The sequence below is a fragment of the Dama dama genome, chromosome 19 (genome assembly GCF_033118175.1).
Source record: "Dama dama isolate Ldn47 chromosome 19, ASM3311817v1, whole genome shotgun sequence".
In the NCBI taxonomy this organism is placed as follows: Eukaryota; Metazoa; Chordata; class Mammalia; order Artiodactyla; family Cervidae; genus Dama; species Dama dama.
The window spans coordinates 3579139-3597059 of record NC_083699.1 but is presented as its reverse complement, the minus strand read 5'-3'; the positions used below and the strand labels follow the sequence as shown (position 1 = coordinate 3597059).

General features: G+C 44.5%; 1 protein-coding gene across 2 annotated transcripts in view; it reads left to right on the top strand.

The window, feature by feature from the left end:
- WWTR1 (WW domain containing transcription regulator 1) overlaps window positions 1–17921 on the top strand; it is a 138416-nt gene that overhangs the window by 93897 nt on the left and 26598 nt on the right. For both annotated transcript variants that reach the window (XM_061168086.1, XM_061168087.1), the window contains exon 4: window positions 17046–17248. In XM_061168086.1, coding sequence (XP_061024069.1) covers window positions 17046–17248 — 203 coding nt within the window. The remainder of the gene's footprint in view (window positions 1–17045; window positions 17249–17921) is intronic.

Here is a 17921-nt window from a genome sequence, read left to right as displayed (position 1 = left end):
GCTCAGATGGTAAAGAATTTGCCTGCAATGTGGGAGACCTGGGTTCCATCCCTGGGTTGGGAAGATCCCCTGGAGAAGGGAATGACTACCCGCTCCAGCATTCTGGCCTGGAGAATTCCATGGACAGAGGAGCCTGTTGGGCTAGAGGCCATGGGGTCACAAAGAGCTGGACACGCCTGAACAACTTTCACTTTTTGAAGTTTCATTCGCCCCAGTAATGTCCCTTATGGCCATTTGGTTTCTGGTCCAGGATCTATTGAAGGTCATTCATTGTATTTAACCGTCTTCTCTCCTTAGTTTGTGTTCCCCTGGAATTTTTTTTACCTGTGTCTCTCACGTTTCTGGACCTTGACATGGTATTTCCTCCCGGTTTGGAGTTAGGCGGCACCTTTTGGGCAGGTGCGGCTCAGAGGCGATGTTTGCGTTCTTCTCCTGCATCCTGTCAGGAGGCACGTGTCAGCCTGTCCCGGAATGGGTGGTGCTGGGAGGAGGGCAGAGTTTGCTCGGGCCAGCGGGCTTCGCTCACCTGTGTGTTCCATAAAGACGGTGCAACGTGAGGAAAAACTTTTTGATCCACCAGGTCTCTGTAAGATGTGTCTTCAGGTCATGTAAATATTTTTCCTTCCTCAGGATGATGAGAAAATGCCATATCTAATATGCTCGCTTAGGCTTCTTAGAACACGGCTTAATTCATAAATAATACTATCAGTGTATCAGTGTCGCTGTATATACAAAGATGTTCGTGCGTGTGTGCTTCAGTCATGTCTGACTCTTTGTGACCCCATGGACTGTGTGTAGCCCATCAGGCTCCTCTGGCCATGGGTTTCTCCAGGCAAGAATACTGGAGTGGGTTGCTGTGCCCTTCTCCAGGGATCTTCCCAACCTAGGGATCGAACCCACGTCTCTTCATGTCTCCTGCATTGGCAGGTGGGTTCTTTACCACTGGCGACCCCGGGGATGTCCATATACAGAGATAGGGTTTTAAAATGAAACTGTGATGCTTCTGTCTGTTGATTCTACTGTTGCCTCTTCCAGAACACTTAATTCAAAAGGATAGATAGGGCATTCCTACTGTCCAGCGGTCAGGACTCTGTGCTTCCACTGCAGGGGCACAGGTTCGATCCTTGGTCAGGGGATTAAGAACCCACAGGCCCTACAGACTGGCCAGAAAAAAACAGATACAGGTAATAAACTTAAGCTGGGGTGGAAGACGGAGAAAATAATAAAGCCGGGGAAGAAAGTGCATACCGCAGGCCTTGTGTGGTTTCTAAAGGTGCCCGCAGACTCAACTCCGAGACTGGGGGACTCCTGCAGAGAGGGCCGCGTGTTCAGTTACAGGAGTCAGGACATCAGGCGGGAAAGACTTGCCTGGTGTGGAGGAGAGACAGTTTTTCAAAGAGTAGTGGCTGAAGAAGGAATTCCCCGTAAATGATCTAGACTGATCGAGCAGACAGCGCCCAAAAAGTCTCCCCATGGTGAACCAGGAGCTTTAGAGAGATGTTTTCTCTGCCCTCTCTAGGCCCTGGGTGGTAGCATCATCTGAGAAGGCCAGCCGGGAATGGCTGCAGACCACACGGTACCCAGCTGGACTCAGGGATACTCCTGAGAAAATTCAGAGTGGAGGCATTTTTCTCTTGGGTGTTTTGTTTCATTTTTCTTTTTTTTTTTTTTAAATTTTATTATTTTGGGCTGTGTTGGGCCTTTTTTGCTGTGCATGGGCTTTCTCTAGCTGCAGCAAGCAGGAGTTATTATCTAGTTGCGGTGCATTATTTTGGGCTCTAGGGCGTGTGAGCTCTAGTTGGCCGAACATGGACTTATTTAATCTTCCTGAACCAGGGCTCGAACCTGTCTCCTGCATCGGCAGGCAGATTCCTAACCACTGGACCACCAGGGAAGTCCCTCATTTTCTTTTTTAAGAATAGAACCCCCTTGGCACACCTTCTCAAATGAAATTTAGAGGTGCAGGTTTTTGTTCTGTTCTGCTTGGAATCAGAATCTCCTTCTGAACATGTTTAAGAAGCACGGCTGCTTTGATTTCTGCCTCTCCTCACCACCTCAGAGCTTACGCCTTTCTTGCCCCAAAGAGACTGAATCACCTCAGGGGGCTGGGAGAACAGCCCAGAGACACAGATCCTGAGCAGTATACCCACAGAACGTCTCCGTCCGGGGTTTCTTCAGAATTTTAAATTTTACCACAGTGTATGAAACTCTCGGGCCGTTTCTCACGGGGCCTGAGCAGTGACCCCGACGGAGATTCCTGTCGCTTTGGAATGGGGACGCGCTGCGGCGCAGGCCCAGTGGTGAGGAATCTCCTGCAGGGCGGGGGGTGGTCCAGTCCCCGGGCTGGGAAGATCCCCTGGAAAAGGGAATGGCAGTCCCCTCCGGTGTTCTTGCCCGAGACATCCCACGGACTGCAGGCTCCCGTCCACGCGGTAGCAGAAGGTCGGCCACGGCTCGGCGACTACAGCCGCCTCACCGCAGCCGTGACCCCGCAGGCCCTGGGCCTGCCCCTGCGCCCGCCGCCTGCGGGACACCCAGATTGGCCCCTGCACTCCATGCCCAGAGGTCAGGCGCCCGCCCACCTCGGGACCTTTGATCTCCATCAGCCTGGAATGTCTCCCACCCTGATTTCTGCACTTCAACCACATGTTTTTTTTTTTTTTTTTTTTTTAATATTTTAAAATTGTTAAAAATTCTTTTATTTTATTTTTATTTTTAAATTTGGCTGCTCTGGGTCTTAAGTGCAGAATATGGGATCTTTGGTTGGGGCATGTGAGCTCTTAGTTGAGGCATGCAGGATCTAGTTCCCTGACCGGGGATCAAACTGCATTGACCCCTGTATTTGGAGCCTCCTGCACCGGCCCCCTGCACTAGGAGCCTAGAGTCTTAGCCACTGGACCCCCTTGGAAGTCCCCCATCCAACGTTTTTACAAATTACCTCCTCAGACACACAAAGAATGCTTCTCTCAAATAGTTCTGCATTTGTTTATTCAAAGCCCTTATCACTAGAGTTACTATGTATTTGTTATTGTCTGTCTTCCCACTAGACTATAATCTCGTGAAGGGTAAGACCTTTCCGTGGTGTTCTCCATTGTCTCTAGCGCCTAGAAACAGGGCCTTACACTTGCTTGGGGCTCAGCGGGTATTTGGTGAGTGAATATTTAAGTGAACCATAGACCACTGGGGGAAAAAATCATCCATAGGCCTACCATTCGAGGACCACTATTAGTATTTTGATACATTTTCATTGCAAAGGTAATTAATCTTTTGGGGGCCACTAGAGATCCTAGATCTATGGGTACAGTCTTTAAAATGCATATAAGCACAAAATCTCCAAATTTGACACATAATTTTACTGAATTTCTTAATCCTGCTGCTGCTGCTAAGTCGCTTCAGTTGTGTCCGACTCTGTGTGACCCCATAGACGGCAGCCCACCAGGCTCCCCCATCCCTGGGATTCTCCAGGCAAGAACGCTGGAGTGGGCTGCCATGTCCTTCTCCAATGCGTGAAAGTGAAAAGTGAAAGTGAAGCCGCTCAGTCGTGTCTGACTCTTAGCGACCCCATGGACTGCAGCCCACCAGGCTCCTCAGTCCATGGGATTTTCCAGGCAAGAGTACTGGAGTGGGGTGCCATTGCCTTCTCGGTCTTAATCCTGCTACCCCGGTTGAATTCTTGGTTTTTTTTTTTTCTTGCGTACTCATGGCCTGATGCCAAGTACCCCTCATTACTGTGTTGTTTCTGTTAATTTGATTGCTAAAGAATGACTGTCTAATTTGCATTTCTACAATTTCTTGTGAAGCTGATAATTTTTCTACATTTGATTAGAAAATGCATGTTCTCTTCTATACGTTGTTCAAATCCTTTGATTTATCTCTTCGAGTGCCTGTTGTGTGAGCTCTTTCAATAATAAAGATGTTTACTAGAATAGCACATAGTAAAAAGAAGACAGATTAAGGACTATTGGCCCACGCTGGCAACTTCTTCCTGCTGCCAGTGGAACACGGCTGTGGATTCATTTTCTGTTACTGAGTTTGGGTTGCCACACTCTGCACCTGGAGCAGTTTTAAAATCATTCAGGAAAGCGAACCAATAAAAAGCTGCAATAAACTCTCTCCTGACTAATGAAAATAAATGCATGGATCAGAGTTTCCATTTCCTGCTGGGATAAAAGTATACCTATTGTCTGAAGATAATACAACAAGAAAAGTTTTGGTTTTGCTGCTGTTGCCAGGCCATGGAATAAAATCCAAAGACACAGATAACTTTGTGAAGCAGTACGGTGAAGCACCCAGTTTCCTCTTTTTTTTCCCGAGTTAGTCGTTATGTGCCTACATTCACTGCCTTCATAGATGTGCTTTCTGCTTGGCCACTTTTGATAAATCTTCCTATGGCCCCAAAATCAGACGGAATCAAGTAGCACTTTCTGGTGCTGCTTTAGGTGGAAGAAATATGATTTCTTTATAGCTGAAGGACCCAGAAGAAATGAATACCAGAAAGATGTGATTTTTTATTTTTCATAGCTTGTTCTAGATCTCTTACAACAGTGAAAACTGATGTTGAAATCCTTTAAATGCCAGTAAGATATACGTTTTACAGTGTCTATTTTTAAAAAGATGATTATTTCATTGTAAAGTATATGTTCACTGTTCATGCATTTATTTCCGTTAGTCAGGAGAGAGTTTATTGTAGATGATGCATTTCTGTGCTTAGCTTAGCTGCTCAGTTGTGTCCAACTCTTTGTGACCCTGTGGGTTGTGACCAGAGGACCCACTAGGCTCCTCTGTCCATTGGATTCTCCAGGCAAGCATACTGGAGTGTGTTGCCATGCCCTTCTCAAGGGGGTCTTCCTGACTCAGGGATGGAACCCAGGTCTCCTGCATTGTAGGCAGATTCTTTACCAACTGACCCCCCGCCCCAGGGAAGCCCTGATGCATTTGCTAGGAAAACATAAAAATCCATGTTATAGGCATTTCCATCTTTACACCTAAGAGAACAGAGTTGCCTGGATGTTTGCATCCTGGTTTGTTGACTTGATTACTGTTTGGATGGGCACACGTGATGGCAGGTAGGAAAATCGTTGGCTGCTGCTAAAAATTCAGGGATTCCTGTGAAGTAAATGTAGGTTGGGTTACGAGTCTAAAACCACTTGAGCCGGGGCATCTGGAGAATCTAAGATCCACCTGTCTGATTCCGGGGGCACCTGGAAGTGATGTTAAGGTTTGAAGTCGAGAAAGTGTGTCTGAATGTACATGGATCCCAGAATTCTGTGTCTTATCAGCTGAGCCGGCTGAGATATTTCCTTAGAGTTATTCTCACCCAGAATTGGAATAAAGAGCTCAGTGTGAAGTTGGGATAGTGCAACTTCTTGGTTTAATACTTTACAGATTTTTGGAACCGAATGCACCCTGAAGTGAAAAGCTGCTTTTTTTTTTTTTGCTGACCTTGTTGGACGGCTAATACTGTTTCTGGGAAATAAGAGAAACAAGCGACTCATTGTTGGCAGGAGCTGAGAGAGATGCAAGAAGGGCGAAAGACGTGTCTGCAGCCTTCTTCCCCCCTTCATTGAATGGTGACTGAGTCCAGGCTGGACTGAGACTGCGTTTGTCTTTCTACCTCCGTAGACATGTGTTTTCCATCAGACTGGGCTGCAGGACACCTGGCGTTGGCCAGTTCACATGAGTTAAACCCTGTATGGCCCATAAACAGAGAGAGAAAGACCCGCAGCTATGCCCAGACACTCTTGATGCAGAAATATTTTTGAATCTTGGTGTGGCTAGGTCCACGCATATGTCAGATAGGATTTACACCTGCATGCTTTGGCTTCTCTCTGTTGGATATCATCATTTCCCCGGAGCCTCTGTGGCCAGAAGGGCTAGTATTGCTTGATGGCCCCACCTCTTCTGGTTGGACCCTTCCTGTATTATGAAATGTAATGCTTCAAAGATACCTGATTTGGTCTTTTTTTTTCCTTAAGGACTGAAGAAGAAAGCCCTATATCATTTTCTGTAAAACCAGATCCCACAAACAGGGTGTCATCCCAACATGTGACTATGTTGATTTCATCATTTTACAAGTAAATAAATTAATTAAATTAGTCTGCTTTGGACCTTTTTGTGAAATAGGGCAAAGGAAACTCCTCTTAATCCTTGTCACCAAATTTAACTCAGTAAATAGTTTTTGACTTCAGGACAGGGCAGGGATTGGTGGTCCGTGCAGCTGACGCCAGCCATGCATTCCAGCACATTCCCTGAGCTTCCTAGGTTTGTCACAGTCAATGCTTGTGATTTGTACTGAGTCAATTGACCTTCCAAGTTTCTTCATCTCTCAAGTGAGTGAATTGGCTTAAATCATTGGTTTTAAATTGTGTCCCAAGGCCCCATGCCAGGGTTTTGGGGCATGCAAGCAGAGGCTAAGCTTAGTTAGTATCCAGTCTCCAAGAGCCATGTCTGTCCAACATATTTTAAAACTTTGTTTAATATTTTGACTCAAGGGTTGGGAAACGCCTGTGGGGAAAGCAGAGTGAAAGCCAGACCGAGACAATTTAGAGAAGAGAATCAAAAGAAGTGCCTTTTAAGCATTCACTGACACTCCACAGGCTGCAGGCTTGCTGTGAATGGGCCCCTGCACATGTGGGGTGTCTCTGCTTCATACCCTGTATCAGGCTCTGGGGAAAGATCCTGCTGCTAAAACAAAGATGGAGGGATTTGGTCAAAATGCACTAAGCTCCTTCCAGCCTGAACTTCTATGGTGATGCTTCAAAGTAGGGTAAATACACGGCCACAGCTATGATGAGGATGGTGGGATTTCACTCAGACGGTAAAGCGTCTGCCTGCAATGCGGGAGACCTGGGTTTGATCCCTGGGTTGGGAAGATCCCCTGGAGAAGGAGATGGCAACCCACTCCAGTACTCTTGCCTGGAAAATTCCATGGACGGAGGAGCCTTGTAGGCTACAGTCCATGGGGTCGCAAAGAGTCGGACACGGCTGAGCGACTTCACTACACTTCACTTCAATGGCAAAACAAGAACAAAATGCATTGGGTCCTCAACAGGGAATTATGCTCTGGGAGTAAAGAGAAAGCCACAACAAAAATCTATTATTCATTAAATACCCACTTATAAGAGTATGGGATGCAATAATTAAAATGCATCCCAAACAGAAAGAACTGTGTCTGTGTGTGTAGTGGGGGTGGGTTTCCTGTTTGCTCTGACTTTTCTTTTAAATTAAAAAATATATATATATTTCTTTTAAATTAAAAAAAAAAAGCCTCTGCTGATCATCTTAAAAATGAACTGATGTTTTACTACCCATTTCTGACCCATAAATCCATAAACATTCTCAGGGAGAATGTATTTAGTGCCTACTGTGGGCATTAACAAGTCAGATTTGAAATAAATTATTTTTGTTCTGTGTTTATAAGGAATATTCATACCAGTGGAGTTGATTTCTAAAGGACAGGGGAAGGCGTGGCTGTTAGATCTTGTTTATAAAGAGCACGGATCCAGCCCTCAGGAAGGTGAGAGTTCAACTCACAGGAAGAGAACAGTTCAGTGTTTCTTAAAAGTGCTTCTGTTCACTGTGTGTGGCTCAACCTAGAATCCAGTGAGAAAGATTTCCTTAATTTTAAGACTTAACCAAGCTCCTGTTTGTGAGCAATACCTTGCAATGTCATAAATGGTGCTTAATTTCTTTAAAAAGTTACAGAGTAAGTGCCGGAGTCATGGTCCCTCTACCAAGTCATCACGTGTGCATGTGTGCTGTTGTGTCCGACTCTTTGTGACCCCACGGACTGTTGCCCACCAGGCTCCTCTGTCCACAGGATTCTCCAGGCAAGAATCCTGGCTTGGGTTGTCATTTCCTCCTCCAGGGATCGTCCCAATCCAGGGATCCAACCCGCATCTCTTGCATCTCCTGCATTGGCAGGTGGATTCTGTACTGCCGGTGCCCTGAGAGGCACCGATGCCCAGGTTGTGTGGAAGACAGAAGGACAGACAGCTGGTCGTGACTGAGGGAGGACACATTGAGAGCTGCTTTGAAGGACAGCCTGGCTGTCATTCTGAACATCAAGTGGTTGTCTCCTATGAGTGCTGGTTCTCTTTGTGAGGAAACACGTTAGGACGGAAATAGGAAACTTGGGTCCTACTGCCGTGAGTTAGCTCTGCGCATGTGGACAGTCACAGGTGCAGGGTGACCAACCGCAGCATCTGCTCGGGACCCTGAAAGTCCCATGTCCCAGGAAACGCCTCAATAGACCCAGGACAGTTGGTCACCCTTTCTGACAGACCTGTATCGTCACTTGTAGGACGGGGACAGGGAATGGAATCCTAACAGCCCACAAGGCAGCAGAGCTCGGGTTGCTCTCTCGGTGTTTAGGTTTCTGGAATGTGTTTCCAATGCAATTCATGTAAACATATTAGTCCAAACATCAACCTGGGTTTAACACCTGTTCCGTCTGGGAGGAAGAATTTTTCCCACATCCCAGATCATACCCAAAGTATGTATTCAAATGTTGCATATTCACCTACTTTGGGGAAACTGTAACCAGACTTTCACCATAATAAGTCAGCGCTGCAAAGGGGTACTGTCAGAAGGGTGCTTTAGAGCTCTTAATGTTGTTTTATCATAGAAGCTGGTTAAAAAAAAAAGAAAACCCCTAGCTAAAATAAAAGATAGGTTATTTTGAATATATGACACAGAAGTTTGTCTAGCTGAATTCTGCTTACCACCTGTGAAAACTGATACACAAGTTAAACCATCTTAGAAATCTTCCTGTTAAATCAATATTTGTTGATGGAGAATATCAGTGGCTCTTTGGCAGTCTCTTATAACCCTGGCTCTCCCTGGGCTGTGTGTTTTTTTGTTTGTTACTTTGTATCTTGAACAGCAGTGGGTAGTTCTAGGCACAGGAACCACTTTCTTCAACATCTAGAGACTGCATATCCCTTTCTCTGACTCCACACCCCACACAGTGGCTTAGGTCACTTTGAGAAGCTCAGCACATAGTAGGAGCTTAATAAATATTCATTCATTTTCAATTCAATTCGTAATTCAGTACTGCCAAGACATCTGCTAAGATGCATGGGACCAGCATTTTCCAGCATCCCTCCTCAGGAGACCAAGGTTGAAAAGTGCTGCATTTTATATCTCCCTCTTGGAAAGTCTCATTGTCTGTTTGTATGTTAAGGTCTTTGAGAAATTCTGCAATAAAATAAATTCTTTTAAGTTTGTTTAGCCCCATATTTCCCAATCTTAATTGACCATGAAACATGGGAAGCGGCTGTTATAATTTTTTAAACTTTAACTTAATATCTATTTGCTCCCATGGGACACATTTAGACCATGTTTTCTTTCTTTCTTTTTTCTTCCTTCGTTCCTTTCTTTATTTTTTTCTTCCTGCCTTCTTTTCATTCTTTTAATTTGGCCACGCAGTGTGGCATGTGGATCTCAGTTCCCTGACCAGAGATCGAACCCAAGGCCCCCTACCCTGGAAACACAGAGTCTTAACCACTGGATCACCAGGGATGTCCCCAGACCATGTTTTCTTTTGAATATTTATCCACTTTTAATATACCCTATATTATCTATTCATTTTTTATATATGCTATGGAGACTATTTGATAATGAGTATTGAAAAGACAGTGCCAAGCACAATTCCTGGTATTTATTGAAGATGTGGTTGCTATACACACACACATGCATACACAGACACACACATGTTTTTCTTATACCTGTTTTAGAGTTTCAGAAAAAATCATGATAAGATAGAGTTCTCATATGCCTCTCACCCAAATTCCTATATTAGTAACATCTTACATTGTATGATATTAACATACAATGATAACAAATTTTATCATTAATGAACTAATACTGATACATTATTAACTAACTTCCATACTTTATTCAGATTTTCTTAGTTTTTTCTTTAATGTCCCCAGCTGTATACCACCTTATCTTTACTTGTCATGTCTCCTTAAGCTGTTCTTAGCTATGAAAGTTTCTTAGGCTTTCCTTGTTTTTGATGACCTTGATAATTCTGAGTACAGCTTAGGAATTTTATAGGATTTTCCTCTACAGGACTTTGTCTGATGTTTTCCTCCGATCAGGTTGGGATGATGGGTCTTGAGGAGGAAGGCCACAGAAACAAAGGACCATTCTCATCACACTTTATCAGGGTCATGTCATCACCATGGCTTATCACCGTTGAGGTTGATCTTGATCACCTGCCCAATGTACAGAATCCCTCCCCTATAAAGCTGCTGTCCCTGACTACCGCTGGGCAGCTGTGCTCACTGGGAGGAGGTTGCTATGTGCAACCCCTGCATTAGGAGTGGGAGCTTTCTCCCCTTCATTGAGGACAGTGTATCTACGTTAAATTATCTGAAATTTGTCTCTACAGATTTGCCTCTTCTCCTGGCATTTATTTATGTATTCAGTTGTTTGTTTATAAGAGTGTAGACTCATGGACATTATATTTTTACTAAAATAATGAATCATAGCAACATGTGAAACTCTCCATTCTCGACAGAGGAGAAGTACAGACGCTGGGTTAGGGGTACTGGGAGAGGAAGAATCATGCGGTGCTGGGCAGGCCTCCCCACTGATTGCATGGAATTGTGCCTCTGACACGTTGACAAAACCGTATATTTTTCAAAATTAATTAATTAATTTGGCTGCACTGGGTCTTAGTTGCAGCATACAGGAGGATCTTTAGTTGCAGCCTGTGGGATCTAGTTCCCTGACTGGGGATTGAACCCACGCCCCCTGCATTGGGACCACAAAGTCTTAGCCACTAGATCACCTGGGAAGTCCAAAACCAGATGTTTTTAAAGTTCAACTCAAAAGAGCTATGCGTAGAGACAGCACAGCTGAGGAGCTGTGGTCAAGAGGAGAAAGGAGGCTGAGGCGAGGAGGAGAAATGCCTCACTAGCAACAATATTCCTCCTGGCCCTCCCTAGACTCACGTGTGCGTCACGGAGAAGGACTGAAGGGGAATAAAGTCTTGCTGTGTCTTTCTAGGGCTTAGGTGTGGCGTCTAGCCATTGGCACACTGCTTGTCCTTTCCATCATCTGCTCGGAGCCAGCCTGCTGCAGGCCTGTGATGGGTTTTGTAGTTGAGCCTAGCCTTCTGGTTTTGTTTTCTTCACTTGGCATTGTTTGTGTGTGTGTATAACCATAGCCTATTTTAAAAAAAAGTTGGGGGAAGGGGAAAGCAAGCCCAGGACACAGAAAACCAAGCCACTGAGCCTCTCCGAGGCCAGAGAGACGTTCGTCAAACCTTCCAGTAGGAGCGCGGGGCAGCCTGATCCCCGGGCCTCCCTGCTAGTCCGCAGCTCCTGGCTCGGGGAAGCTGCCAGCATCCTCTGTCTCTGAGCTGTCGCTGTCAGCTCCTGGCGCTGCAAAAGGCGGAAAGTTCAGGAGTGAAGCCTTAACCTTTTTCTTGCCTGCCTTTTATACAGCAAATGACATGCTGACTTAAAATGGAGCCCAGGGACCTTCCTGGCCTCGCATCTTGTGGGGCCTTGGTAGGCATGACCGAGTGGTGTGTTTGCTGAGCACGTTAGAGGTGCATCAGTGTCCCCGTGGGCATTAGCCAGAGGGTCATGGGTACACCCTCTGCGCCTCTGCACGGCCCATTCCCGTGCTGACCGTTGACTTCACAGTCATTGACTCAGAAGAGTGTTCCTGTCTCAAATACTGTGGAGTTTGTTTTTCTTGGTGTTTTCTTTTAGATTGAATAATAGTGCAATATGTCTGGTTACATGTCTGCAGAGCTTGGTTATGTTTGATGGCCAAACACTCAAGAGAAAGTCAATTATTGAAGAAGGAAAAAACAAAGGGAAAAGGAGATGAAAACTGAAAAAGATAAATGTGGATTTGAATTTAAATTCTGACTCTCTTGGAAGGGAAAAAAAAAAAGAAGTCTCTGCTTTAGTTTTGATGCATTCCTGCTTCAATGGAGAACACTTCTGTGTGGGTTATTCCTTTCTGTGGAGACTGGTAAAAGTCTAGAACTGACTAGGTCTTTAGCATTTTTAAGGCATTTAATGGTGGTCTGTCCTTAACTGGTTTGGCCTCAGATACTGCGTTTGAGATACTGTACATTTTTTGTTTGTTTGTTTTTCTTTTCTTAAACTGAACTATTCTTTCCCCAAAATGTTATGGGATATCATCCCAAGAAGTATTTCATTTGTTGCAAATCGAGATGTTTTCCTTTCTGCAGTCTCCCGAGGACTTCCTCTGTGTTTTTCTCTGTCTTGAAACTCTTCTGCCCCGCTTTGTCTCTGAGTATCTATGAAAGGAGTGGTTTGAAAGAACCTCGACCATCGGGAAAGTTCACAAGATTCACCTAATAAAAGGTTCAGCAAGTAACCCTCTGAAATGAAACCACTGCAGGGAGCAGAGTGGCAGGGTGAATCATGGGCCTGTGGATTGAGTCAGGACACCTGGCTTCTAGGCCGTGACTATTTTACGGCCTTCACCCAGTTCACTGTTTCTCTGGGTATTGCTTCCTCACCTCCACGTGGAGAAGTTGCACTAGGCAGGCTCTTAGTTTTGAGAATCTTGACTATGTTTTAAGCCTTGTTGTTTTTCAAATAATTTGGGGTTCACCTCCTTTCACTCCACCAAGAAAATATTTTGCATATTTGATGCATCCATGACCATGCTTTGGTTTTCTGTTTTTCGTTTAGCATTTGTCTATTTTACGTAAGTAATACACACAGGAAACCTTCAAACAGCACAGAAGAGGAGAAGGAAGACCTCTTCCCACCCTGACACCCTGTTTCCTCTCCAGAGGCACCTACTGTTGTGTATTTTTCTTGAGAAATTTACTGTTTTATGTATAATATGCACCCCACCCCACCCCTATTTTTCTAAGTACAACGACTATGCTCTTATATACATCCTGTTCCTTGGATTTTTTTTTTTCCCCTTCTGAAAGTTGCTTCTTAGAGATTGTTCCATAGAAGTAACTGCAGAGTTTCTTTATTCTTTGGAATAGTTCCACAGCATTCCTCTGAATGAATCATGCTCTCTTATTGGTGGACACTGTTTTCAGTCTTCTGCTGTTATGGACAGTATCAAGATGAATTTTCTCATACAGACTTCTCTGTCGGTGGGCGTGATTTATTTTGAAGACAAAGCCATTGGCTGAGTTCTATTTTCTTCCAGTCTTTACAATTAATAACTGGAGATGTTTAGTCTAAATGGTCAAATCTAAGTTAAATGGAAGAAAGCAGCATGTCCACCATGCCTCCCTCTGGACGGTCCCTGTAAGGGCTGGTGTTTTAAAGGCTAGCAAAGGTGTGGTTTTCTAGAAGCGATCTCCACCCAGCCCTAAACTCCCCCAGATAAGGATGCAGACATCAGTAAAACCTGGCTCCCAGGGTCTGGATGATGTGTGGAGTGGAGTAACAGTCCAGTGGGTAAGACTCTACACTTCCACTGCAGGGAGCAAGGGTTCAATCCCTAGTCAGGGAACTAAGATCCTGCATGCTACATGGAATGGCCAAAAAAAAAAAAAAAAAAAAAACAAACCTCTGAAGTACTAACAAAAATTTAACATTTTCAAGCCTCCTTTTACTAACCTGGGGATTTGTGATGTTGAAATATTCAATTTACACCTTCCTCTTATAGACACAATTGGGCTTCTTTTTCCTGTGGTAGTTACATCAGAAAAATAGGAGCATCCTTTTGCAGAAGGTTCAGAAACAGCTGTGTCTGGAGATACTCACTATGTCTCTATCTAAGCTTCCTTCTTCTGGCCTGAAAGAGGTCTTATGAATTAAACCCTTCTGAGTATCTGGACTTTGTCTTACTTGAAAATCTTTATTTTAAGAGAATTTTTCCCTATGACACAGTATGTGCCCAATCCCTGACCCTCCCACCCAGGCCTTCAAATAGAGATTGTAATTATGCTCCAAGCTGTAGAAATGAACTACTTATTTCAGTTATTTTGGCATCAGTCACAACGATGCTTTTTTCCTTTTCTTGGACTAAGAACATAAGAAATGCCCAGCTGGTTTCATTCATTCATCCCATCATTTACCGAGTTTCCTTCTGTGCCAGGAGGTAAGAGTTCTTGGCGGTGGAGTTGATTCAGGAAGTGAAACCCCAACTGTTTTTGCAGAATACTCCAGTATCTTACCTTGTCTTGAGCGACTTCTCTGTGATTGAGCAGAGTTGTCAGCCTGTCCAAACCGTCCTTCAGCGCTTCCTACTTGTAACCTGAGCAACCTTTGGGCCCAGGAGCCTGTTTGGAGGGCCGGCTGTTTAAGTGACCCTTCACTGTGGTCCATTGAAGGCAAATTGTGTGTAGAGGGGTTGCCCCGGTTTGGGTGATTGTTCCTGGACTTTGGTCTCAGGTGTGACAGAGGGCGGCGAAGGACAGTTGAAAGGGCAGGTGGACAGGGTGTCCGGAGTTCAGCTTTGGCTCCAGTTGTACCTGTTTCTAAGCAGAGCACACCCCTTGCCTCCCTAGCTTTCACAAAATAAAAAGCTGAACTAGGTGTTCGCCAGGAATCTTTACAAAGCCTAACATTCTGGTGTTTCCCTGGTGGCTTAGATGCTTAAAAATCTACCTGCAATGCCGGAGACCCGAGTTCAATCCCTGGGTTGGGAAGACCCCCTGGAGAAGGGAATGGCTACCCACTCCAGTATTCTGGTCTGGAGAATTCCACGGGCAGAGGAGCCTGGCTGGCTACAGTCCCTGGGGTCGCCAAGAGCCGGACACAACTGAGGAACTTTCACTTTCACTTTCACAGACAAGCATAAAACCCCATCTCATTTCTTCACACGTTCCTTGCAGTAGCCTGTTAGATCCTGTGAGGGCACGAGCTGTTTGTCCAGCTCCAAACCCAGCATACAGCACGCGGTGGGAATGCAAGAAAGATTTGAGTGCGTTAGAGGTTAATTTCAAAAAGCAATATTTTTATCCCACTGCTACTTCTATCCAGAGGAACTGCCTGTCAAGGAGCTAATTCTTCCTTAAGGAAGCCAGTTCTACAGAAAATCTTACGTGTTGGTGCTTTGCTTTCTTCTCCTTTCTTTTTAAAAATCTTATTGAAGTAGAGTTGATTTACAGCGTTGTATTAGCTTCAGCATACAGCATCGTGATTCAGCTATGCTTGTACACGTATTCATTCGTTTTTAGATTCTTTTCCCGTATAGGTCATTATGAAGTGCTGGGTAGAGTTCCCCGTGCTACGCAGGAGGCCCGTGTTGATTATCTGTTTTATGTAATGTGTGTATGTTGATCCCAAACTCCTGATCTACCCCTCCCCGTTCTGTCCTCTCTTGGGTAACCGTAAGTTTGTTCTCTAGTTCTGTGACTCTTTCTGTCTTATAGATATACTTTGCTCTTTTTTATGGCTGAGTGATATTCCGCTGTGTACATGGGCCGCGTCTTGTTCATCCATTCCTCTGCTGATGGACATTCAGGTTGCTTCCGTGTCTTGGCTGTTGTAAATAGTGCTGTGATGAACACTGGGCTGCACGTTATCTTTTCTAGTCAGGTTTTCTCCAGCTGTATGCCCAGGAGTGGGACTGTTGGGTGATACGGTAGTTGTGTTTTCAGTTTTTAAGGAACTTCCACACTCTTCTGCGTAGTGGTTGTACCAGTTTATATTCCCACCAATAGTGTGGGCGGGTTCCCTGGTACTTTTTTTTCTGTGTGTGTGTGTGTATGTGTGTGTGTATGTTCTCTACACATTCATTTAATACATACTTGATTAGGCTACTTTAAAATTCACCTAAGAAAGTTTGCTTATCATATGTTTCCATGTAATGTCTATATCAAACTGAAGGTCTGAAATATTTCACTCTGAACTTTAAGTAAAATATGCCAATAATTTTATCTTTAAAGGTAATGATATCGAATATAGCACAAATTACGTTTTTTTGTTCTTTTTCCTCAGAAATGAAGTAAGTATATAAAGTTACACATTGTTGCCTTTGGCCCTGACTTAGGAGCAAATAGACTGGAAAACATGGTTTTCTTTATTACAGGATATTACCCAGTAGAAGTTAAGCAAATTGATAAGTAAACTGTCTTGAGAAAAACTAGCACTTTTTAAGATGCATTTTTTGCAGGGGAGGGGACACTAATTATATAATTTATTAAACTATTTTAAAATGTTTTGTAACGTGAAGTACTGTGTGCTAAAATTTTAAATATTGGTAAATACAGACAAGTAGAAAATCCTTTAAAAAGTTGAAAACACTTCTATGCCTTTATCCAGTCACAGACACTATTAGCATCTTTTCTATAATTTCTTTCTCACTAATAATTCTCACTAAATGTTCTCTAATCATTCACTAATAATTTCTCACCAATAATGTCTTTGGGGCATCCTCTTTTAACAAAGCATGAATGGGGTCCTGCTTTTGTGTAGACCCCTGATCTAGGTGCTGTGTTTTTTTTTTTTTTTTTTTTCATTTATTTTTATTAGTTGGAGGCTAATTACTTTACAATATTGTAGTGGGTTTTGTCATACATTGACATGAATCAGCCATGGAGTTACATGTATTCCCCATCCCGATCCCCCCTCCCACCTCCCTCTCCACCCGATTTGTTACCTGTCAATTTGCTCTCCTGTCCTAAATATTATTTTACACCCACCACTGTCAGTGATCACATGCCCTCCTTAGCTCTGCCATAAACATGCAGGTTGTCTGAGGACAGGCACACACACCCAGATGTCCTGGTGAAATTAGCTTTCATGCTGTGGTAACCTTTGTGGAATTTGCTTATGACCACTATGTTCTATTTAAGGATTGACATGTACCCCAGACACAGGCAAGGTGTGAAATCAGACTTTTCACGGGGGCACAGGAGCTAAGACAAGGTGAGTCAGGAGAGGGGCCAGTGCCTGAGTCTCTGTGAATTGGATTAAGGCAATGATTGCTGAAACAGTAATGACAAGCAGCAAAGTGCTTTGGAAGGAGCCTCAGGAATCTGTACTCTGGAGTACACAGCGTTCTGATGGCCGCTTTTTGACAAGGTCTGTGCTCCGGGTCGCTCATCTCCCTGTTCTTCCCTCCCGTAGTGATGAACCACCAGCACCAGCAGCAGATGGCACCCAGTTCCCTGAGCCAGCAGAACCACGGCCCTCAGAACCCACCCGCGGGGCTCATGAGCATGCCCAACGCGCTGACCACCCAGCAGCAGCAGCAGCAGAAGCTTCGGCTTCAGAGGATCCAGATGGAGAGAGAGAGGATTAGGATGCGCCAGGAGGAGCTCATGAGGCAGGTATGACCTTCGGTGGTACCTGGGGGAGGCTTCGTGGCCAAGGCTACTAGGTCGTTAGCCGCTTGCCATCAGAGTAAAATAAATCTTTCTCCAGAAGCACTAACGGCCCCACACCCTGCTCCAAACTTCCATCCTCTACTTGCTCTATCTTGAGAGCCAGATCTGTGATCACACAGACGAGCTCTATTAGCATGGCCACCTTTGGCTTTCACAACTCGTCACTAGAAGGAGAGAAAGGGTATGTACCAATCACTTTTTACCACAAAACTTCGTGGCTTGAGAGAATAACCATTTTATTTATTTATTTTTTAAAACTTTTTCTTATATATTGGCCTATAGCTGATCAACAATGTTGTGATGGTTTCAGATGGACAGCAAAGGGGCTCAGCCATACGTACACATGTATCTCTTCACCCCTCAGCTCCCCCTCATCCAGGCTCCCACACAACAGTGAGAATAGCTCCCTGTGCTGTACAGTAGGTCTTTGTTGGTTATCTATTTTAGATATAGCAGGGGGTACATGTCCGTCCCAAACTCCCTAACCATCCCTTCTTCCCATCCTCCCCTCTTCCCACCAAATAGCCTTTTCATTATATCACACAATTTTGTGCTCAGGAATTGAGGCAGGGCTCAGCTGGACTGCTCTGCTTCTACACATAGTGTAGGCTGAAGT